We start from the raw sequence: 24,437 nt of genomic DNA on the forward strand, positions 1-24,437 counted from the left end.
TATTGCGTCTTTCAGGTATGATTCCTCAGAAGCAGACGTGAAAGACGTTAAGAAAGGCACCTCCCAAAACAGAGCTGCCCATTTTCATTTTGTTTAGCTGAAGGGTCTTAGATGCTCTGAGCTTCTGTTACGTGCTTCATTGTCAAGGTGCTGAAATATTTACAATACGTTTCAAATGGCAAATGTCACCCACTCTCCATCGGGTTTTATTTTCTGCTCGGCTTGACCATTCATACGGGCACAGGCAGAAACCTTGGTTGTTGTTTCTGTGCTTCCCCTCTCTCAAGGCTTTCACTGCTCAGAAATGCATCAGGAGTCTTTTTTATTTCTCATAAGCAGAGCTCAAAGCATTCTGTCTGCTCTTCAGTTTTAAAATCTCTTGTCTGTCTTAATTTTGATGCGAGTTAAGTGTAGTGGCTTTTTTATCTTGAATCAGAAATGTGTACCTTGAACAGGGCTGGTGTGAATGAGAATTAAAAAAAAGAAAGAAAGAAAGATGAAATACAGTTTTATGATGTGGCAAGACGTCCAAACTCTCAGGAAATAGGAAGTTCTGATTTGAAAGGGCCACCCTCAGCTTAAAATCCTGCCCCTGTTTGAACATCTTCCCTACGTATCGTTAAAAGTAGTATGTTAAGATCAGCAATACTGAATTAGAAATGGTTAGACAAACAGGATTTTCCACATTAATTTGTTTCTTTCAGAAAGTAACGTTTTGTATGTTGGTTCATTTCCCCTGTTACTTTTAAGGGCTTTATGCAAAGGGGGGAAAAAAAAGTTAAGTTTAAGAAAAAAAAAAAAAGATTGCAAAAATACGAAGGGATAGGCAAAAGGCTGAAAAGGAGAGAGGGGAATTGTGGGCTGAAGGAATCACATCGCTCTTAAATGCATCTCTGAAGGGACCCCTGAAGGAATCATATCGCTCTTAAATGGCACCTCTGAAGGAATGTTTAGGTTTGCCTAAACATTCTGTACACCATCCTCCCCCCCCCCCCCCCCCCCCCGGTACACACACATATCTAAACCAAAACGTGTGTGGTACCATATTACTATTATCCTAATATGAAGCAGCTAACATTGTCCTAGGAAAACAGGACTGGAAAAGGAAGTCATATAAGACGAAGAAGAATATCAGCTCTTGATGTCTGTATTCAGAGCCTGCTGTTGCACATGCCTCCTCCCCATGTCACGCTGGCGTTACCGGTTGGGCAGTCAAGGGGTGCTCATTCTGAGCAGGGGCAGATCTGCCCATCGGTGCACAGTGAAATTGCCGGTTACGGAGTCACGGCACCAGGTCACAGGCTGTGATCCCTTCCGCTGCATCCCGGTGCTCACCGTTAACTCCGCACAGGGCACAGGAGTTGGGTGGCAGGGATCTGCCGGCCAGGGTGTGCATTGCAGGTTGGATGATGTGCGCCTGTCACTCACCTCAAAAGCATCTGACCACTGTGTCTCTGCTGATAGTCAAGGTGTACTGATGTGGTGCTGTAAAATGTGCTTTGGAGACAGCATGCCTGGGGCATCCATAAATTACAGGCACCTCTCCAAAGGTACCTCTTTTGCACCCAGAGATTCCCAGGTGAAAAACCACCAGCGAGTCTGAGGAAGTTTGGGTTGAAGTGGCCTTTGGGTCAGATAAGACTGCCTACTGTTTGTTCCTAAAAACCCTCATGCACCGAGTCACCCCAAACCACAAACACCCGCGGTTTTGTTGTGTAATAAGATGGACATTTTCAATGGCGTGACTAAGGGAAGCGTTATGGAACGCACAGCATCAAAGGTCAGTCTTTCATTTCCATCAGCAGACATGCCTTTCTTCAAGAACCACTGATTTTTGTGGGACTTCTCAAATGCTCAGGGTAGCCTGAGCTTAGGTACCTTGCTAAATCATCTACATGGGTAACAAATCTTTACTTGGCTCTGCGGTGAGCCAGGTTATGAGCAAAGGTGCATATGAAGTATTTGACGTCGTGATGGCAACAACTTAAATAATACCCTTTTCCCAAGAGCCAGCCCCACCTTTCGACTTGATGGAAAACGCTTGTGGTAACATTCATTTATGGTTTCTCAGACTTTTTATATTATCAGGGGAGCAATCTGCGGGACTAGAAAAAAGGCAAGGTGTCTTGTCAGGATGTATCACTTCCCGAAGGATGGACATATTGGAACAAGTAAGTTTTGGCATCCTAGCTCCTGCTGTTTCTGAAGTGCACGGTGCGCGCTGCTGCGGGAGCCCCGCTCGCAGGGAGGATGGGGATGAAGATGGAGCCCTGTTGTGCAGGGTGGAGGCCGGAGGAGCCGGGCGGGGTGCTGGGGAGGCTGTCTGGGGGCTGGGACGGGAGGAGCCGGCGGAGGCACCGCCGCCAGCCTTCCCCTCGCCCCGGTGCTTGCCTTTTTTTTTTCCACGAAAGCGCTATTTTTCAGTGTCACACGGCTTAGGTGAAACTTTCCTTGAAGTCCGTCAGTGGAGTCAGCCACAGCAAAGGCGAACCCAGCAGCCGCAGCACGCACCGAAAACACATCCCGGAGGGCACGTTTTCCCCCCCCAAAACCCCTGATTTTTTGGGGTGTGGGGAAGGCCCCGACCCCTCTCAGGGCTGGGGGAAAGCGGGGTCCAACGCAGCGGTGCGCGGGGAAGCGCGGCTGAGCTGGAGGATGGAGCGGGGAAGGAGGAGGAGGAGGAGGAGAGGGAGCGGGAGGAAGCGCGACCCGAGCCGCTCCGGGGGGGGCGGCCGTGGCCCCGCGCTGCTGCCGGCGGTGGGCGGGGTGTCGCCGCCCTCGGGCCGGGCCGGGCCGGGCCGGGGGGATGGCGGGGAGGAGGAGGAGGAGGAGGAGGAAGGGGGAGCGGGGTGTCATGCCGAGAGCGCGCCTCGCAGCCCGCCAGGCCGCGGCCCGACCCGCACCCCGGGGTGCAGCCCGCCCTCCCCCCGGCAGCCGGCCCCGCTTCCCGCCGGGCCCGGGCAGCAGCCAGCCGCGTCCCGACCGGGCGGAGAGAAGGGGTGGTGGTGGGGGAAAGGAGAGCGGAGCTTAAAGGAAGGGGAGGGAGGGGGTAAAGTTTAGCGGAGGGTGTTTGAGTCGGGAGTTATCCCTAAAGAGCCTTTCCCCTGCTCTGATCCAGAGGGCAGCGCTGGGAGGAGGAGGAGGAGGAGGAGGGGGCGGCGGCGGCGGCGGCGAGGAGCACTGCAACATCTGTAAAACTTGGAGGAGGCGGCGGAGAGGAGTGTGCGAGAGCGAGGGAAGCAGAAGGGACAACTTTTCCGACACGTGAGTATCTCGGCGCGATGTGTTTATCCCTTTCCTTCGGTGCCTGCGCCGAGCCAAAACAATGCCGGGCGGCGGCGGCGGCGGGGCCGGGACGGGGCGGAGGGGTCCCCGCTTCCCTTCGATGCCAGGCGGGGGGGACTTGGGGGTGTTTTCTTCTTTGCTCCCCGTCTTGTTCTTGTTGTTTCCCTCCTCCCCCCCGCTCTTTTTGTTGAACCAAATCAGAAATGTCAGTCAGTGCTGGTGAGTCAGACGGGATCAGATTACAAGATCACTGGAACTGATGTCGGATCCGCACACACTCGCACACACAAACCCCCCCAACACGGAGGCAGAGGCGCGGGCAGGGAGAAAACAACCACCGACAATCCCCCGCCGGCCCTGCTCCGCCGACCCTGTCCCGTCTGTGCGTCCCGTGCCCCCTACCCGGAGTCGGCCCCGCTAGCCTCGGAGGCGGCGGCGGCGGCGGAGCGGCCCTCGCCCATGGGCAGCGCGGGGGCTCGGCGGCAGCGGCGGCAGGTACGTACCCACTTGGGCGAGAAGTTCTTTGTTCCCCGGGCTCTGCTCCGGGCCACTTTCTTGTCGTTCTCCCAGCGCTCCTTCCCCGCTCCCGGTCCCCCCTTCCCGCTTCCCTAACTTTGGAGGGGAGCGAGGTGTCTAACCCCCAAAATGGCTGTCAGGGAGCGCGGGAGCGGAGGGTGCGGGGAGCGGCGGGCGCAACCCCCGCTCGGGCCGCACTGCCCGGGCTCGTCCCGCCGGTTCGCGATCAGCAGCTCCTTTTTTATCCACACCACCACCCCCCCGATCTCCGAGCAACTACTCCCGGAGCGCGTTCGCACGCCCGTGAGGCGGGAGGCCGGCCGCAAACTTTGCCGGGGGAAAGGCGGGCGGAGCGGGGCAGAAGGCGCTGTCACATCTGGCGGGGCTGAGGGGTCGCCGTTGTGTGTATGTCCCCCCCATGCCGGCGGCTCGCTGAGGGGAAGGGCACAGCCTCGTCCCGGCCGGGTGCGGTGCGGTTCGGTGTGGGGGGCTTCCCGCGCCTTTTTGTGTGCCGCGCCTCGCCGCTGGCAGCGGGTCAAGCCGCGGAGCTCGGGCCGGGCTGAGGCGGGAGGAGCGGAGCGGGGCGGGGGGCAGCGGCCCCCCGGGGGAGCTGCTGGAGCCGCCCCAGGCCGGCCCCGCGTCACCGCGCAACTTTGAAGGGTGGTAGGAGAGCGGATCCTCCGCGGTTTGAGCTATCCCGTAAAGTCGGGGTGTTGACACAAGCCCCGCGCCCCTCCGCCAGCGCCCGCTCCCACAGCCTCGCACCACGTGAAAAGGTAAAACGGGAATTTCCCCCTCCTCGCCTCACCATCACCCTCCCCGAATTTTGTGTTTTAACCCTCTGGTGCTTAGTTTTGGTCCGGTCCTGTGGGTACGGTGTCCGTGGCCTTCTGCCAGTTTGTATGTAGATGTATTTATGTAAAACGTTTTCTCTCAGCTCCTTGCCAGCTGTTCCACATTTTCCAGCTGCCACTTCAGTTTGGAATGATGGACTGTACGGATCTCAAAGAGCCCTTTAGTCCAAGGTACGGATAGCTGTCCGTTTGATATACAGGGTCACGTTTTAGAGGCTGCTTCACTAAAGGAGCATTAGGTAGCAACCCCCAGCAAAACCCCCATCGCCGTCGCGCCTCTGCTACTTCCCGCTTCATTCCAAGGCTCAATAAACGTGATGGGTTTTTTTTTTTTTAAGCTTCAGCGTGCAGACTTCATTCCTTTTGTGCGGGCTACAGAGAAACTTGGAAGCGAAATTTTTCAGGGCCCTGGAGATAACGTGGCTGATTCAATCAACAAGCGTTTTTAAGCAGGCACGGCTGGCACTCTTTTCTGCACGGGTGTAGGGATCTGCTCTGAAGCCGTTTTAAGTCGGTGGGATAGTGAGAAATCACGAAGTTTCTCTGTGTTGCAACATTGGTTTTGATGTGGTGTTAAGCGAGATTAGGGATTGAAGTCTGCAAGAACTGGCCTTAAGTAGTTTGAGTATTTGTGCAGTTGCATTGTAATTTGGAAAGGTGCCTGTCTGATTGATTCCTATAATTATTTCATTTAGGTCCTTTATTAAAAATTAATAATGATCTGACAGTTTCTTAATTACATATGTCATGATTATTTTGAAGGAAGACGGATGCCGTGTTTTAAAAGTAAAGAAACCTGAAAATGTAAAAAAAGCGCCGTGTCCGCACTGCTGTGTTTCAGCTGAGGAAATATAGATTAAAAGTAATGGTGAATGAGTTCAGCAATGTAAACTGTGTGCAGCCTCCTGAGAGCTTGTTTATATAATGAAGGTTTGGGTTTAACTAGCTAGTATGTAAATACTTTCCGTTTGGTGGATAGCCCAATTCTAGAAACATAAATAATAGTAACTATGAGAGAAGGCTATTTTAAGGGGGAGGATTATTTCTTTAAAAGCAGGATTATGTGATTTTGAATGAGTAAGAAGAATGAGTAAGAAGAGGACTCCCTCAGTGTATATATATCCTTCTAAGCAGCAGTGGAAGTAAAACTATGGCTTAAGGTGCCTGAATGAATGCACTCTTGCATTCTGATAATTGCACATGATTTTCAGTAGGACATGCTGTTTTCCAAAGCGTTTCTGTGGAAGTACTACGAAACAAAGACATCACCTGCATTTTGCTGCTTGAGTGGAGTAACGTTTTTGGCTTGAGAACGCGTGCAGTGGCCAAGGCAGCCTTTACTGCTGTAAGCAATCTTGAGCTGTGAAAGATGGTGGTGTGCCTTTTCAAAGGCAAAAAACATTTTGTAACTAAGAAATTAAAAGTATCGGTGGTTATAAATCATTTCTGTTTATTTTGGAATCCGTGTTAGAGAAAGCAAAATGCTCAAGTTTTGAGATACCATAATTTGTTCATCTTGCAGATTGCTTAATTTTTTAGCAAGAGAAATGTGTGCATTTGATAATGACCCGTAAAAGTTTCAGTTACACTTCCTGCCTCGTTTTTGGGAAAGCTGTTCCATTACCTGCACTCTGTAGCATGTTTGAATTTCATTCTGCATGCTCCAGGAAGGAATGGCATATTTTCATGTTGCAGAGCGTTAGTGGAAAGTTAGTCATCTTTGTCTGATAAATAAGGAATCTGATGGTTATTAAAGCAGGATTTATTTGGAGTTATGGAAGGAAGCAGTTTAATGATCAGTGTTGCATGCACTCAGCTGTATGGAGACAGTAATGTACAAAGAAAAAGCAGACTTGAAGGAAAAGTGAATCAACGAGTCATGAAATCCTCAGGAAAACCTTAGTAATGGAATGTTAATGCTTTTAGGCTATAGTAGATTACCTTAAAAGTCAGGCTTTTCTGCTTTATGCAATTGTTGTAAATCCCTAGCTGAAGAATACTTTGAAGAAGGCTTTAGTTTTTCTGGCACTCACATTCTGTAGTCATTCTGATTGTTTTGGAAGATGCAGGAAATTTTCTGCCAACTTGCAGTTAGGCAATTAAAATGCTAAAATGGCTACAGAGGAAGCTTTTTATTCAACAAAAGGTTCAGCAGTAATAATGATTTCAGGTTGTCTTCTAACCATAGGTTTTATAGACGTCCTCCCTTTAGACTTTGTCATTTTTATAAGGAAATTGATTTGTTATACTTTAAAATCAAATAAAATGAGACAGAATAAACAAAAATAGGGCATGGGTGCCGCTGCAAACTTTTCAAGTTCTTTCAGTGCATTTTTCATCTTTACTTTTATTTGATAGGTCTGTGAAATAGAGCTGTAGACTGGCAGACTTTAAATGAAATTTCACACTTTGATGATTTTTTTTTTAAACTTTGATATATTGACAGCAAAAGGAGCTGCAAAGCTTTTATATAACTTGAGCAGTAACGCCAAGCAGCAGTCAAACGTCTCTATGCATTTGTGTTTAACTGCAGAAGAAAAACATGTCCATGGGCAGTAGAGGGTTCTTATCAACTCCCTAATCCCAGATCCCAGCAAACCTTGAGGGCATGCCTCAGATCTCGCTGAAATCATTGTAGACTCTCACAGTTTGCAGATTAAATATGCTATGTGTTCCTGGCTCCAACAACAGTTTTATGAGCTCACTAAGCTTCCTGTTTTAAGATCCTTTTCTGAAGTTTTTAGGAGCTGCTAAAGGCGATGCTGTCTGTGGCAAGTGGTACTTGTTAATTTAGAGACACTTTAGGTATTTCATTCTGTCTGTAAAAATAGCCAAAATGGCCATTTTCAAATTGGAAGTGGAGTTGCACTGAAAAAGAAGAGCTCCTTTAAAGAGGGATTCTGTTGTTTTAATGTGTTTGTCAGTACACAAGGTTGCAAAGTTTACACAAGGCTTGATTTGTTTTATGGGGGCTTGACTTTGACTGGGCCCTTTAAAACGAGACTTTTTCAGTTGTAATTCTAAGCACAATGCAGCTTTTAGTACATAATTTCTGAGCCTCTTTTAACCAATTGTATTTGTAGCAGCTCATTAAACATACCTTTGAAGTTCTCATTCTCCTTTAAGTGTCAAAGAAGGGAAAATCCATTCTGCCAAGGGTGAATTTCAGTGAATCAGGTAGTTAACCCTGGGATTTGTTGACCCTTCTGAAGGAGTGGTGTTTGCACCTCAAATTCTGGGTCCCGTCTTCTTTTCTAGCTGCTCAGTAGTTAACTCTTATGGTTTATTCACTGTAATCGTGTTTATGTATTCGGTGTAATAGTTTTAATTAAAAAGGAAAATACTTATTGTCCAACAACATGTGTCCTGTTATTCCCGAGAGAACTTGAGCCAATTTTGTGCTTAAAGGTTATTCAGTGAATGAAATTTTGAAAGCCCATTTGTCAAGGTACTGCACGGTTTCTGTTAGTTTTCAACCCCCAAATTCATTGTCTGCATGTCCCAGTCATTAGTCAGCAGTGTATTAGTGCTGCCTCCAGGCAATGCTGCCCAGCACTTCTTCACACCATTATAGCTCTAAAAGTGTACTCTGCCGACTTGTAGAATTACTGCTCTGATTTCCGCTTGGCTGGGTTTGAGGTAAGTCCCCTCCCTACCTTCCAGCTCTCTCTAATCCCTGCTTTCTTTCAAGGCTGCTTTCTGCAGAGATTTAGGGGAAAACTTTCTTGAAAGATCAGGCTGGCATCATACTGTGGTTTTGTTGTGGTATACGCTCTACATATAAATTGTACCTGCATTACCTTGAAAGTGTATTAAATTGGCTGCTGATCTGAAGAGTTGGTTTCTCTCTCTTTAAGAACAAAACAAGAAACAAGACAATACATTGATCTTAAAAATGCCTGCAAGATTATTTAGATTGCAACAAGGGGCGAACTAATTGGGGTAGAATGCGTTTGTCTCTAAATAGTTGCTGGCTGTCAGAACTGATAATATCAGAACCCACTACCAAGAGATCTGATTTGAATAATTTTCTTAGCTGAAGAATGTCAAGTTATTTTTTGCACTGATTACCAAGACAATTAATCCTTTTTTCTTTTTTTTTTTTTTTTTTTTTTTTTTTTAATGATGCTCAAAATGCTGCTGTATTTTTTTGGTATCTGATATTTAGGTCAGAGCTAAAGGACCCAACTAACCTTTTGGTGGTTTAGAGCTGAACCTCCCCCAACTATATTTGCTGCTTCGTATGATACTCTGTTTTCTTTACATACAAATCTTGTTAATGTCAAGAAAACCAACTGCGTGTAAAGAATACTTCATCCAGCTGCCGAGAGAATGAAGCCTTCTTTAGATAAGATGTATGAATACCTGAAACCGAATAGTCAGGAACACAGATCGAGTTAGTGTCACTTCAGAACAATGTCTGCAGCTCCGAACCGCGTATATTAAAATGAAATCCTAGCACTACCGATTCTTAACTAACAGGACGTGGTTTGGTGTTCTTCCCTTCACTGTGGATGTTTTTTTTCTGGGAAAATAAGGCAGCTGTGTAATTCTATGGTTACCCTATTTGAGCAGGGATAGTGGATTGGGAAGTAATTTATACAGCAGCAGTTCAGGGTTGTGCTGTTGTATTTTGTCAAGTTACAAAAACGTGAAGGAATCATGATGCAGTTTTACTGCTATGATGAGATAGGTGTAAAACCTAAAGTAAACTGTAAAAGCTGAAGATAAAGTTTTATAAAGTACCTTTCACACTTGAAGTTCTTCCTGGATAGATGGAGCTTTCCTAGCTCTTTTACGTGTTAAAACATCTGTGTTGGGTTAGAATGTGAAATTCTGGATGATGGCATCCCTTAACCTGAGAGTGTGCTGAGGAGATAAACAGGCTTCCAGGAGTGGGACTGGTGATCAAAACATGGCACTTTCAGAAGCATTCTACTTGATTCCTTTAATCTTGTTTTAAAATGCTAATTGTAAAAAATGGAATACAGTCTTTTCTTCTTTCATTTGCATATCATAAGTTGGAAACACTACGCATTAGATGTATATTAAATATGTTATTCCTTGAGCTCAGTTCCTGTATAGATTGACATTGATATATAGATGTAGTTTTGATTCTAAGGAAACTTTCATCTGTTGGGATTGATGAGATAAAGCACAAAGTGTGCAGAAAGTGGTCATGCCATTGGAATTCACGTTTAGCTTTGGTGCTCTAAATTAGAATATTTCAGCATTTTTCCGTGGCAGTTGTAGTGACTTCTTATTTGATGAAGTAAATAAATGGTGATGCAAAGCACACCCGTTCCAGATGTTTGTAATTTGCTTTACCAAGCTGTTGGTCGACAAACTGGCAAGGAGGGAAAGAGGAAAACATCCTGTATCATCAACAGAAGTGTTCTAGGGCTAATAACAGTATCAGTGGAAGAAGTCATAGGATTTGTTATCAACACAGCAGGTCTTGCTGGTTGTCCTCTCTGTGTATTCCTGTCCTTTCAAATCTTGAGCACATGAATCTTCTAATTCAGGTTTCATAAAACTAGTGTTTTACAGAAGGGATGTCAGTGTGCTGTTAAGTTTGGTTTGGATTTAGTGTTGCTGAAGAAAGATAGGGACAAAAACTAAGTGTGGGCTTGTTTGAGGGAACTTGAGGGAAGTTTGAAGTGTCTCCAGTCGTTTCAACCTAGTGCTACAAACAGTAAAGTCCACAGGAGATTCCCCCGTTCCCTCCTCCCCGTGCTAATTCTTTTACAGCTAATCTTACTTTGACATAATTGTTAGAGTTTTTCCTGCTGCAGACTTTGAAGCACAAGAACATGTAGGATTGCAAAACAAGCAGTAACAGAGCTTACTCTGAATTTTCTAGCAATTTTAGGCAGGTTAATTGGCAGGAGTTCTAATTTCTTAAGGGTAAGTGCATTACTGGTTTTGAACCCACCCCCCTCCCCAAACACATTTACAGATTTGGAGACTTGAAAAATACTTGGCACTTTCTGTTTTTTTAAGAACTAATCTTTGTTCTTTCCGTTGTCTGTATGTAGATAGCTTGTAAGAGAGTCAAAATGAGGAATAAAGAAACCCAAGCCCCTGTGATTACAATAACAAATGCTTAGATGCAGAGTTAATGACCTGGTTTTTGTTTGTTTGGGTTTGGTTGTGGGTTCTTTCTGTGATTTATTTTAAAGTTCTATTGCTTTCTGTAAAGACTCTTGGATAATGAATGGATTATGAATTTTTACCTGAGAGGGGGCATCGTATCTGAAATGTAAGGCCACTAAGATGTGTTGTAAGTTCTGGCTCGTATCCCTCAGCATTGTGTTGCATGTACCCAAACAACTTCTGTGAGGGGTGAACTGGTTGGATAGGGAATGGTTTGACCTGAATCCTTTAGTGTTTTTATCCATTAAATTCTGTTTACTGGGTAAGGAACTATGAATCACTTCTTTCCTGGCGGAAACCTGTTTTATTTAGATACAGAGTTTAATCTGTTGAAGTAATAGTAAAAACATTTAATTGGGGTTATGCTTAACAGCTTTCTAAATCCTGTAACAAAAGTAGAGATAATCTACTTGTAAGAGTATGCGGGTGATGTGTGTTAAAACCTACTGAGGTGCTGCCTCTGTAGAAAGTGCCACTTATTGATCCTACTCTATGTGTGTGTTTTAAATATTTTCAGAACTTTTGGTAATCCCGTTTATCTGCAGCAGAAAGATGTAAGCAAATGTAATTCCTGCGGAGCCGAGCAATTGTTACACTTGATCAGTAGTTCGGTGTATGCCATAGAAGAGTTTCTCACTTAGGATCTTAATCACGAGGATGCTAATAGCACTGCTTTGCCTAGCTGATTGCCTTTGTGTTTGTGATCCTGCATTATTGTTGCCACAAGCTATTTAACCTATCAGGAACAGATCAGATCATCATTAACCAGGCTTTAGGTCTAGTTGTTTTTCATTCTTTATGGGGGTGGAGGGGACAAATCAAAGGAATGGAACACAGGAAAAGACAGCAGATAGTAATGAATTTGGAAAGATTATATTAATACATGTGGTGCCCTATAACTTGGGGTATTTTTTTAATTTCAAGCAACAAATCCAGCTATCTGATTCTGTTGGGTTTGTGCTGCTATTTTGTGCTTTTTCCTTTCTTTCTAATTTTACTTTGCATTTCAAAACTGATTTAGGAGTATGCAGTTAGCCACTAGTGCATTTATAGATCATGCATATAATTTAAACAGAGATAAGGATTGCCAAGTATAAGATACCTTTTTTCCCCTAGCTTATTAATGGTTTGTTGTGGTTTTATGTGTAGTGGATATGAGACTATTATTTGTGGTAATTATATGGGTCTTAGTCTTACAGTGCCCAGTTGTCTCAACAGGGAAGAATCTGAACAAAATTTGCCCAGGAGTCGTTAATGGGGGATTGCAGAAATCAGGTCTAGCTTACAAAGAACTGAGAAAAGAGAGAACTGTTTAAAAACTGTCTGGGATTCATGTTAGTTCCTATAGCTGTTCTAAAGCTGGTGAGGTGAACCAAGAGGTTAACGTAGCAACTGGAAGATATTCCTTAAAATGTGTATTTTTCAACACGTGCTGTCAGGGGTAACTTTGTCAGTGCAGCTTTGCCAGCAGGTTTGATGGGAAGCGATGCTGAAATCTAGGTGGGTTTTGGAAGTTAAATGTACCCGCATCAAGTCTGTATAAATCAGTGTGAAATAGCTTCCATATAATAGCATAAGATTGTCTCATGTAAATTTTGCATTTGAATGTATCTGAACAAGACGCCTTTTTTTATCCTTAAATAATCCCAAGGAACGGTGTAACCGGTTTTGATAAAATTGATAAAGGGTCCTTTATGGTTGAGAGAGACTGTAATTTCCTGATTGTTCTTCATGCCTCCCCTTGTGGTTTTCACTTTCATACAGTTGTGCTGCTCAAGATGTATTGTATCCCCAAAGACTGCTTCCAGTAGCGTGGATCAAAGTAGTACCTATGAGCACCCTAACTACCCAGTGTAATTTCTGAGAAATTAAACATGCTATGTTTGCTTGCACGCTGATTGGGGCACTCTGGTTGCTGATAGCAATCAGTATGAACTTCCCTACTGCTGATGTAATGATGATGAATGCTGTGACACTGCTATTTCAGACAGCTCTTCTCAGCGGATGCAAACCACTTGTTAATGAATTGAATACAACTACAGCAGCATCGAATGAAACAGGGAAAGGGGCTTTTAGGGTTTTTTTAAATCCAACGCATTAAAATATATCACCTCAGAAAAAAACCCAAAAAACCCAAAAAAACCCCAACAAAATAACCAAACCAAATAAAGGCAGAAAAAGGTTCAAGTTAGCAGAAAACATAAACCAGTCTAATCTGCAAATTGAGAATTTTAGGTGATGTTTCCTGCCCAAGCACTTAGGCTGAAGCTAATAGTCTTCTTGAAGTCAGTGAGCCTATTCCTATGAATAAAGGTTTGCATGATCTGGTCTTTAAAACTAACATATGCAATATAAATGCACTGATTTTAAAAAGTAATTCAGAGAGGAGGAGCACAGGCCTGAGGATTCGTAGAGAATCGAAGTGTATGTTCAGAAAGGGTCATGTTTCCTGCTCTCTCAGGCAGAGGCTTGCTCCACTGCTTTCAGTGAGTTGGCACTGGGAGTAAATGAAGAAAAAGATGGCTTTTTTCCCTCCCCAGTATATGAATATGATTATTTTTACTAGCGAGAGGCACAGTTTTATGACCAGCATATGTAAAGACCAGGAATTATATAATTTCGAATTGCTTGAGAGATTCTTTTTGTTTGAAACACATCTCCCAACATATTGTCATTTGTTGACATTCCTTTTAAAAGAGGCAGTTTTCCTCATTGAACTACTTCATTCCAGTAGCTTGTTCCTAAAATTCCTCCAATGTAATATGCAATTGGGAAAAAGTTTACGTTTATGATTTGAAAAGGAGAGACACACCTGCAGGCAGGTTGCCGTTTTGAGAGGGATTAGGTTTAAAATGGGGATCTGGAATTGATTGTGCAGTGGGTTCAGGCTTTAGGGAAATTACAAAAGGTTCAAGCATGGTTGAATGGGAAAAAGCCATGAATGTTTGCTTTCAGGAAGGAATGTTTATCCCTCTATTTACCTATGAAAGTTCAGGCTTTAGCCCATATACTGTTATAGCATTTTCTTGCCATTCATATGCACATGGAGATGCTGGATAGCCAACAGAAGCTAGCTTTCTGGTTTGTTGAAAGCAGAGCTCCTTGCTGCAGAATAGATCCATATTGTCTCAGGACTGGTGCAGGAACAGGGAACTCACTGACCCACACACTGGGCAGAGCCATGATGTAAACCAACTTGCGTTTTAATGTGAAGATGATGTCAGGCTGGCTGGTTTTCAGAATGCTTTTTGATAGGCATTAGCAGCCAGTGGGAAGAAATCTTCACACAAGAAATCTGGAGAGGGGCTTTTGCAAGGGTGCGCAGGGACAGGACAAGGGGGAACGGCTTTAAGCTGAAAGAGGGGAGATTGAGGTTAGACCATTAGGCAGAAGTTCTTCCCTGTGAGGGTGCTGAGGCGCTGGCACAGGGTGCCCAGAGAAGCTGTGGCTGCCCCATCCCTGGCAGTGTTCAAGGCCAGGTTGGACACAGGGGCTTGGAGCAACCTGCTCTAGTGGAAGGTGTCCCTGCCCGTGGCAGGGCGTTGGGACTGGATGAGCTTTAAGGTCCCTTCCAACCCAAACCAGTCTGGGATTCTAGAAGACGTGTGTCTGGTTTGTGTTTTCAGCTTGGGCTTCCATTCATCTTCAGGAGAAGAAGAGATTTTTGGGTCACCATATTGATTTCCAGTTGACTGCTTCCGTGTCGGGCATGCTTGGCAAAACATATCAAAATGCATACCTCGAGTTACTAGTCCTGCCATCTCTCCTGGCTTTCCTTACTTTCCCAGCCATGCATACCACCATGTATCTGATAGGGCACTGGAGTGTAACTGGAGCTGCTGGAATGCTCTCAAGACGCCTTTGCCACACGTGCATGTGGGTTGGGAGTGGAGGAAGGCAGGCATGGGAGGAAACATCTGCAGGGCCACTGCCTCATGCCGTGGGGCGAGAGCTGAGTAAGAAAGTTCACTCTTGCAGTGTTCCCTCTTCCATGCTGCTGTGAATAAAAGCAGGCTTCTGGGTGTAAACTAAGCAGACATGAACCAGAGCAGGTACCAAGAGCAGATGTTTATGTTAGCTCGTGGCCAATTCTGCAATTTTATGACCAAAAATTCACTTTAAGCACTACTTTAGGTCTCTCTTCTGTGCCATTGTCCACACAAGGTAGCATAAACCAGGAACGCGATAGGGAGCAGTGGGAAATATGGAATTATGTCTGCTAGTCTTCCTTACATTAAAGAAAAAACCCCGAAGCACCAGAAACATCTCATTGGTAGGCTGCTGGGGAAAGAAAAAAATAGCAGAGAATGGATGGATGCCAGTCTGAGCAAGCTCTGGAATTGCAGATCAAAGCTGTGTTAACTCCTTACAGTACCTTCATCTTCTTCTTTTCTGAGCAGTGGTAGCATCAGATTGTCCTGGAGGTCCTGTCCTTGCAGGGTGGAAAGGGGAAGGAGGTGAGGATAAGCGAGGGCTCCTTGCTCCAACCTGCACAGATATGGAGCTGCTGTAGATACCTGTCATCATTTTTGTGATCTTTGCCCAAATCCATGGTGAAGTTCATGGAAATCCAGTTTCATGCCACTCCACTGGCCTTGTGGAACAGGGACAGAGTGTGTGGCTTCTTCATTTCTAGCTGAGTAGGGAGCATGATGGTTTCTTTTCATGGCTTACAGCTAGAAGAAATGGGATTGTGAACTGAGGAGAGAAAAAAATGGGGGACAAGTTGTGCAGCTTCCCCTTCCAAGCTCTCAAAGTCAAACTCTTTGATGTAAACGAAGATGCTGCCTGATGTAGAGCAGCCATAGAAGGCAAAACAAGAAAAATAACCACAACTGAAAATACGTAGCTTTTTAAATTCCTTCTGAGACAGCACAGAAAGTTACTCCTTCTAATATTAAATAACTCAAAGGAGGGTAGTCAGAGCACAAGAGGGTACACTGCAGGACTCGCTCATGCAGTGGCTGGAGGCTGGGTAGAGGCAAATGTTGGTGCTTATGTGGCCAGGGCTGTACAGAGAAAACAAGCATGTTCCTGTCAGTATGGGGTCAACAGCTTGGCAGCTTCTCCCCAGCTTCTGCTAATGCAAGGGACTGAGAAGCCTGATACACATGACAGCTGACCAAGGCTGAGGATGAGACATGCAAGGGAAAAGGGGGAGAAAGCATCTGAGAAATTTGGAAAGGTGCTGCTTACTACAAAGCTCATGTGAGGTGTCTCCTCAGTGCGGTCTGTACATTGCTGGGTACACGTGAGGGCTGCTGGAAGTTGAGTGGTGTTAGACTTCTCCAGTTTCCTGTTTGAAGACACCTGACATTCCCCTTTATGTTCTGCTAGGAAGTCGTTTCATAGGTGAAAACATCCTTCAGGATGTTTTTGCCTAATTCTGATGTAGATTTACCATAGGTGACAGTGATGTTTGTAGCACTTTCAGAGGCAGATCTTGAAAGTACTCTTAGAAATACTCTGCCATGGCTTTGTTATTGCTGAGTTTAGCAAGAAGGAAACTGAAGGGAATTAAAATACCTCTCCGAAGGTTAGACTGGTAGGTCAGTGGCAGAGAGTCTCTGGTATCTAGTCCAATTCCCTGGCTGACCTGCCTGGCTAAATAATGGTTCATTTAGTGATTGGGCTCTTCTTTGATCCCTACTGTATAACAGTGAGGCTTTGGAGTGCTTTATTGTGCTATTAAAAAGAACTCCTCCTAGGGAGGTGAGATGGGGAAGGTTTACTAGACAGCTGTGTTTGTGATGAATTGGCTTTGTAGCCTGTTTTGGGGTTTGTTTTTTTCGTTGTTTTTTGGTTTTGGCCTGTCAGAATTGGGGAAACAGGTTGCTAATGTAATTACACTTCATTAGAGTTTACTTTGTGGCTTGTTTTGAAGCCTTTGGTTGTTTATTTCATTAAAATGTTGTTCTAGAACAGTGCGACTTCCTTCCGTTTCAGACCCCTGGAGCTAATGACTGCAGTGCTGCTGGGAGCTCAAAACTCTTTATTTAATATATTTTTATTAATATTTATTTAATATCCTGTGTTGTTGCATAGGATCGTGTTCAAACTCCCAAAGTACCCAGGTACGTTGGTTCTAAGCATGGTGTGTGCTGAATATTGAGGGCTTATGTAAAACTTACTTTACTTGGCTGGCGTGCATCTACTTAAGCTGCAGACCAGTGCTTGGAGATGCCTGTGTTCTTCACAGCCCAGGGTCCCTGCAGGCCTGGGGCCTGGTGTGGATTCACTGTTACCCTTTAGGAACTTGTAGGCTTCTGGGGCTTATGTCAGGAATGTAAAAGCTCTGAGATGAAGGAGAAGTGATCTGCAGGAATAAAATGAGTGGATCACTGGAGATGGCACTGAGAAAACCAGTGAAAAACAGAGAAACCAGACACACACCTCTGCAGAGTTTTCCATTTTCAGCATTTTCATGCAAAAGAAAGTGATCTCGTTATCTGCCACTAGCAATAATATTTGCCTTTCCCTGTGGTTTTCAGGGTGTTCCTCCAATGCACTTTTGTTTGAGTTAGATTTCTGAACAAACAAAGAGAGAGATGTTTACACGAGTAGGACAAGGTGTAGAGATAGACAGGATAATTCTTGCTGCAGTGTGTTCAGATAGCGTGAATGTTGAAATTTAAATATTTGGCTTCTATAGTCAACACGAAGGGCTGTCGTGATTTCTTTTGCGTTGTTCTGAAGTGCTCTGGACATAGGAGAAAAACAGTGGCTTTTTCCCCCTGGATCCATTAGGAATTTATGCATGCAAACATGATTGGACGGGCATTCATAAATGGCTTGTGGACTGTTAATTCGGTTGTGCTGCAGACTCTTCTGCAGAGGTGAGAGGTGTGAGAGGTTTTGGGCTAAGCTTTCGACTAGTATTTAAAGTATATGACTCGCTTGTTTCATTCAGGTATTAGTACAAGGAGAGCTGAAGTAATGAGAAGTCATCATGGAGGCGCAGTCCCATAGCTCTGCCACGACGGAGAAGAAAAAAGTGGAGAATTCCATCGTGAAATGCTCCAGTCGAACAGATGTCAGTGAGAAAGCTGTTGCCTCCAGCACAACTTCCAATGGTGAGTAACAGCAGGGATTTACTAGCAGCCAAACCTACAGTAATTTTATGTTCACTGCATTCCTTGTGAATTGAGCATTTGCACCTGGATCAGTGTTTGTTCTAAGGAAAGGCTGAAGAAAATGAACAAGGGGGGGTGGTGGAAAGTGGTAGGATACAATAAGGCCTGTTCTGGCATCATGCATAGTCTTTTTCTTCCAGATGTTCTAATTTGAGATGTAAATGTGCTAAGTTATTTATTATAGGAAGTTCCTGTTTTTTGGCGTTTTGGAAATTGTCTTGATTAGCCTGGCAGGGCTTGGGAGTGCTTTTCATTTGGCCATTGAAATCTCTTACACTACTTAGATAATTAGTTATTACAAAAGAGACAGAAGTAGCTCTGTCAAAATTAATGGCAGGGTTTTTTTTTTTTTCTTCTTCTCTTCTTTTGCAAATAAACTTGTTCCTTGCAAAGGGCTGCTCCCACCCCCCAAAGCTCTTTAATGGCCAGGGACATACCATCATGCTAAAAGTGTGTCCTCCTGTGAATTCACTTCAGAGTTGTGCATGTACAGCTTGTAGATTTGCAAAACTGGGATAGTTTGCTTAATTCTCCCTAGAGATTACCTCACTTGACAATTCTACGTATTCTCTGCCTCCCTGAGAGTGTGTAATCCCAGCGCAGGCCCTTTCATTGTTCAGTGTAAGAGGGCTGAGTGCAGTGGTCCCTACTAATGCAAAATTCCCTTTGCATTAGGAAAGAAAACCGCTTGAAAAGGCTTGGGTAGAGTTTAGACCTGTGGATTTTGGATAGCTGCAGATAACTGTTGTTTTTTTACAAATCAGTGTAATAGTGGCTAAAAATGGAAGATGTCTTTATGCATATTTGGAGTATTCCTGGCAAAACGTTTTCTGCTCACCCTTTCTGCTTCCACCGTGCTCACTCATCTGGGCTTGTGGTCCCGGTCAGGTTCTCACTTTGATATCTTGAATAAGGGTTTCTGCTTTCACGAAGAAACATGCATCTCCCACTAGACTAAAGCAGAAAATACCTGAATCCTGCAGCCATTCTAAAGGGGAATCTCTGTGGGTCAGTAAAAATTAGATGGCACATGTCCCAGTATCCTTCTGTGTGACTGGACTTCAGATTCAAAGCAAACTCAGCACTTGCTGAGCTGCTAGTTGGAGTTGGTCCCCACGAGAGCATAGAAACTCTTGAGCAGCTATGGAAAAAGTTGCATCAGTTTTCTAAGGCATATGAAATTGGATCCTCAGCTGGTGTAAGTCAGCACAGATCCATTGCTGTCAATAGAATTACAGTGGTTTGCATTAGCTGAAGAGCTCCCCATGGTATTTTTTTTGATAACAGGATTTTCCACATTGGCCCAACTTTTCAAACAGATGCACACTTTAACACACATGTGTATGCTTTGATGTGTCAGGGGTGCGTGCTCAAACTGGATACTGGCACGTACCTCTGGCTGCTTGGGCTAGCTTTAACGTTATCGTTAAACATTTAGATAGAGAGGGCTAAAAATAAAGCCTTCAGGATGGTTTTGCCTAATTCTGGTGTAGATTTAGCATGCAGTCAGGTAATCTTCTCACTTTATTCTACTTATCAGCTTTAATGGTAATACTAGTTCTTAACTGCCCGCTTCATCTAGGTGGTGTATTACTGCATGTTAGGGACATCAAACTCCCAAGAGCTGGAATGATACTAGGTTTGATGAATGACTAGAAATCTTTGTCACTGGAATTGTCTTCTGTTAACAGAATGGGATGTTAATGTAGTACACATCCTGGGGCCCGAGGCTTCCTTTGGTTAAGGTGATGACAGTGACCTTTGTTTTCAGTGGGTAATGGTTGGTCTTGTTAGTCTTTGTATTTAGGGAAGTCACCAGGATCACCATGGTTTATATTTCTAATCTACCTTCACGTATAACCAAGCAAACAGCTTTCCAGAGATACAGGGTTGAGCTTCAAAGGGATAAAAAATTCCACTCTTTCCTGCATATGAAAAGTGTCCTCCATGGAGCATGTACCAAAACAAATACCAATACCAAAACTTCAGAACTTAAACATGAGTTTTACTGTTGCAATGTTTTAAAGTTTTGCCTCTCGCCCATGTGATTGTCATGATAATGAATTTTGGTTGCAAGGGCCAATTTGCATGAAAGTTGAGCTCTCATGGCATTTGCATCTTTCGCTCTTTAATGCTGGAATGAGTATTACTACGGGAACATCATCAGTTGATATAAGACACCACTCCTACAAAACATGCAGCTTTTGTTGATTCAGTGCCTCTCTCTTGCAGAGGGCTGTGGTAATGTTAAATGGTTGTGATTTGCATTTGAATGCTCTTGTTAAACAAGGTAAGGTACCCTTAAAAATAACAAAAAGACAGAACGATCCTTGCTGGTTTTGTCAGAAGACTGCTGTCATCGCAGAACAACATCTGCCTATCATACCAGTGTCACCTCATAAGCATGTCTAATATCAGTGCTTCTCTTCATCTGGACAACACATTAATTGGCAAAGTTTGCAGGGGAATGTGTGCTTGAGTGACAGCTGTCTGAGGTGTGATGTGGAAGCTGGTATTTTGTCAGTAGCTCTGCTGTCTTCTGAAGGAGTCAGAACTTGGATCAGAAATAGATTGAAAGCTGTTAGTTATGGGTTTTATGCAAAGCTATAAATCATGAAGAAACAAAGAAACTGCCATTGTTTCAACAGCTTCCAAAAGTGAGTAACACGCCCCGTAGTAGAATCTGTATTAAAATGAATATTGAGAGTGCAAAACTTTTCAATCATACGATGTGCAAACTGTTTGCACATTGTATGATTGAAACTTCTTGAAAAGCCTGATGTAAACCTGAGTGCAAGGGAAAGGAAGTGGGAAAGATGACCAGGGAAGGAGCTCATGTGTTAACCCTTACTACACAGTGCAAGTTAATGAGGCCCAGACTTGAGGGTGCCCCGTGGAAGGTACCAGCTGTCCTGTAGGCTGAAATAATAAGCATGGGCTGCAGTTTACATGTCAGCCACTTCTGCTGAGTTCCTGCCATCACTTACATACAAACAAGACTTCTGCTGCACTCACCTAGCTGCAAACTCTGACTTTATTGCTAAGATGCTTGCACTGTGTTAGATAAGGGCTTTCCAGCATTTCCATTATAAACCCCTAATTTCAGGGATTTATAACTAAGCCATTAAAACGTGCTCCAGGCTGACACATGCGGGGAAGGTCTTAGTGCTGGAGCAAATAAAAACTTATTTCAAAATACGTGTGACCAAAAAAGTCAAAAACAAAATAAAGAATCCTAATTTGTAAGTAACTAACAAAACCCTTTGGTGCAGTTTGATCCCCAGTGAGACTTTGTAACTCGGGACCACTCTTGCTTTGTTTTGAATTAATTTTTGCAGACTTTGGATTTTTTTCTCCTTTATGTTTCATTTTGTGTCTCTCAACCAGAGTACAGTTTACTAAGATACATTTCTTTGCAAATTGTTCCTTTTACTCCTCTGTTGGACTCCTGTATTTACTGCTAGGCTTATAGGCAAGGGAGGGGAAACTGCTAAAGAAAACTGCTAATGGAGATGCTAACTCACCAAAGGCTGTATGAATAAGAAGTTCGTGCTAGGGTATGAAGTTAACTTACTTTTGTGTCTCATGTGATTTGATAGTTTCAGGCTGATCTGCTTTGGCAAAGTAGTAACATCAACAAATAAATACAGTGTTTATGTCATGGCCGTGTTATTGGTATGACACTGGAGTAATGAAGCCAGTGTCCTGGCCCACCTTGCTGCCCCGGTGCTGTGTTATCAGGCCTTGTCTTCTCACACATGCATCCCTGCCAGTTTTCTGGCATCAAAGCAGTAAGACCCAGTTCCCTTCCATCTCAGCACGTGGATGTAGGTCATCAACCAGAAAGCTGCTGCATGTGCACAGAGGTTTCTATCAAGTTGTGCAAGGAATGGCTTTCTAGGTAGAAGTATCCATTGAACATAGAATCACAGACTAGTTTGGGTTGGAAGGGACCTTAAAGCTCATCCAGTTCCAACCCCTCATGGGGAGGGACATCTTCCGCTATACCAAGTTGCTCAAAGACGCTGGGAGCTGGTGTAAGCTGTCCCCTTGAGGAGCCTTCTCTTCTCCAGGCTGCCCCAGCCCAGCTCTCTCAGCCTGGCTCCAGAGCAGAGCTGCTCCAGCCCTCGCAGCATCTCCATGGCCTCCTCTGGACTCGTTCCAACAGCTCCACGTCCCTCTTGTGCTGTTGCCCCAGAGCTGGATCAGGACTGCAGGGGGGTCTCCCCAGAGCAGAGCAGAGGCGGAGAATCCCCTCCTTCAACCTGCTGCTCACGCTCCTTTTGATGCAGCCCAGCACACGGTTGGTTTCTGGGCTGAAGCCCACACTGCTGGCTCACGTTGAGCTTCTTGTTAATCAACACCCCAAAGTCCTTCTTCCTAGAGCTGCCATCAATCCATTGATAAACTGATTAAAATCAGTTCTGTGCCTTTGCCTGGTTTTGAAAGACATGAAACCTGCCTTGCCAGGCTGCTGTTGGTGCACTGCCCTCCTGCACCCCAGCACTGGGAGTCACCAGCCCTCCCCAGTCCCAGCGCTGCAGTAAAGCCGTGAGCTCCAGCCCAGCAAGTACTCAAGTGAACACCTCGTTGTAGGCACAGGAATCTCCCTAATGTGGGCATTTGCATGCTCACAATTAGGTGGTTGCCTTAATGCTTTACCAGGCTGCCTGCTTCCAGTCTACACTCTGCTTTGTTAGGTGAATCAGGTTTATTGTCAGAGTACTTCCTAAGAGGTATTGGCCAAAAACCTCCTGCTAACCTAACACAACCCTCAGCTAAAGGCAGTTTAGTTTTTTCACTGGATGTGAAGCATAGATACAATTAATTTTTTGCTTTATTTTCCAAAAAGTACCAGGTATTTCTGTGAGGGCTGAATTAATACTTTCACAAGGCAAAGCTGCACTTTGCAGCACTGCTTGGAGAGCATTAGGAGAGTGTAATACTGTGTTCAACCTTGGTTATCGACCGTTTGGCTTGTGAATTTTGTCAGTGACTAAAATGCTTTCCTCTTATGCATATTTTGGCTCTAAACTGATGTTTTTAATGTTGCTTTAAAACAATGCAGTTATTGTATAGGGACTCCTTCAGTGCCTGACAGGCAAGCACTTATTTTCAGTTTGATGTGTTTTGTCTAGTTTTTGACCCGTGAGCTTGTTCCAGTGTAATCTGATATTTCTTATTAACCTATTAGTCTGCCTTAAAAAAAATAAGCTAATTATAAACGTATGTATGTTGTGGACTTGACTGACTTTATCAGAGTCAGATAGTTATTGAGAACATACTTTAAAGCAATAGAAAGCAGAAATTATTATCTTAATGATGAGGTAACTTAAAACCAAGCTTGATAGATGAATAAATGAGAGGAAGTTCAGGCATCCACTTTGATTCTTTCAGAAGAAGGGGCAGCTTCATCTGGGTCTCCTTTTTGGTTTTTTTTCTTCCTATTAGTTCTCTCAGGGTTGAATGAGGGAAGTATTCAGCAGTCTGCAACCCCATAAGAATCACATTTCCTGTTTAAACTTCCAGTTGGTTACTTGTCCTGCTGCTTGCTTTCAAGCTCACCATAAAATAGGTGTTAATCATAATACCCATTTTTGGCCCCCTTCGTTGGACTGATGTGTTCAGGGTCCCACTGAGAGGTCAGGGTTCAAAAGAGGTTGTTAGGTATCAAGAAACACTGCCTGTACTATTTTAGTGGCCTGCAAATTGAGTCCCGAGTTGATTATATGAGACCTGATTCTCAAAGTGATCAGGAGATGCCCTCCTAAATTCAAAGGGAATGGAGGGGCCCTCTTCACTTCTCATTTTCAGGTCAAGGAGGAAACAACATAGTGTAGTATTAGATATTGGAAGGGATGACTTCAATGTATAGGTTTTTCTGAGGGCTTTGTTTTTCAGCGAGTAATGCTCTATCTGTAACAGCGGCATACAGCAGCATGAAAAGGAAGGGTAGAATGGTCACGTCTGGTAGTGCAGAAGACTAAAGGCAAAGACCTGAACTCGTAAGGTTTTGTGTACTCTTCTGTTCTAAATAGTTGTGGTCAGATCCTAAGAGGATAAACCACAATAAGGTAACCCATCCTTGGGGAGGATAGGCAGTCCTAATGCTTGGAAGTATTGGAAGCAAAAGTATTGGAGGTTGTAATGAAGTGGGGACTGCATGTCTTGGGATATCGTAATCTGATGTGAGTAACTGATTAAATACATGTTCATTCCCAGCAATGCACCCATGGTCCTTTATGCTTCCTAATAAAATTTCAGTCATCAAGTTAGGGTTTACTGTAGCCTGTAATAACTCATTCTGCCTGATGCTATTTTCTAGTGTTCCTGAGCCTCACCCTGCTCCAAACCCAGTGATCTGCAAGTTCAATACAGTATTGCTTCATTAATTCTCCTGAGGTTTCCCTCCTTTTTCCCCCCTTCTCTCCCCTCCCTGCAGTGGTTAATAGCATAAGGGATATTAAACGTCAATCCTCCTGCATCCCCTTGC

The 24,437-nt window shown here is 44.3% G+C and overlaps 1 protein-coding gene across 4 annotated transcripts in view; it reads left to right on the forward strand.

Annotated features, from left to right (window-relative positions):
- Positions 1–2,897: 2,897 nt before the first annotated feature.
- GLI3 (GLI family zinc finger 3) overlaps positions 2,898–24,437 on the forward strand; it is a 206,573-nt gene continuing 185,033 nt past the window's right edge. For 2 of the 4 annotated variants that reach the window (XM_030488466.1, XM_030488484.1), the window contains exons 1-2: positions 2,898–3,264; positions 17,722–17,884. In XM_030488466.1, the coding sequence (XP_030344326.1) occupies positions 17,761–17,884 (124 nt within the window). In that variant the 5' untranslated portion in view covers positions 2,898–3,264; positions 17,722–17,760. Of the gene's footprint in view, positions 3,265–17,669; positions 17,885–24,437 lie in introns of those variants that run through there. The other 2 variants (XM_030488502.1, XM_030488477.1) reach the window with 2 other exon arrangements.

Source organism: Strigops habroptila, chromosome 1, assembly GCF_004027225.2.
Source record: "Strigops habroptila isolate Jane chromosome 1, bStrHab1.2.pri, whole genome shotgun sequence".
Lineage (NCBI taxonomy): Eukaryota > Metazoa > Chordata > Aves > Psittaciformes > Psittacidae > Strigops > Strigops habroptila.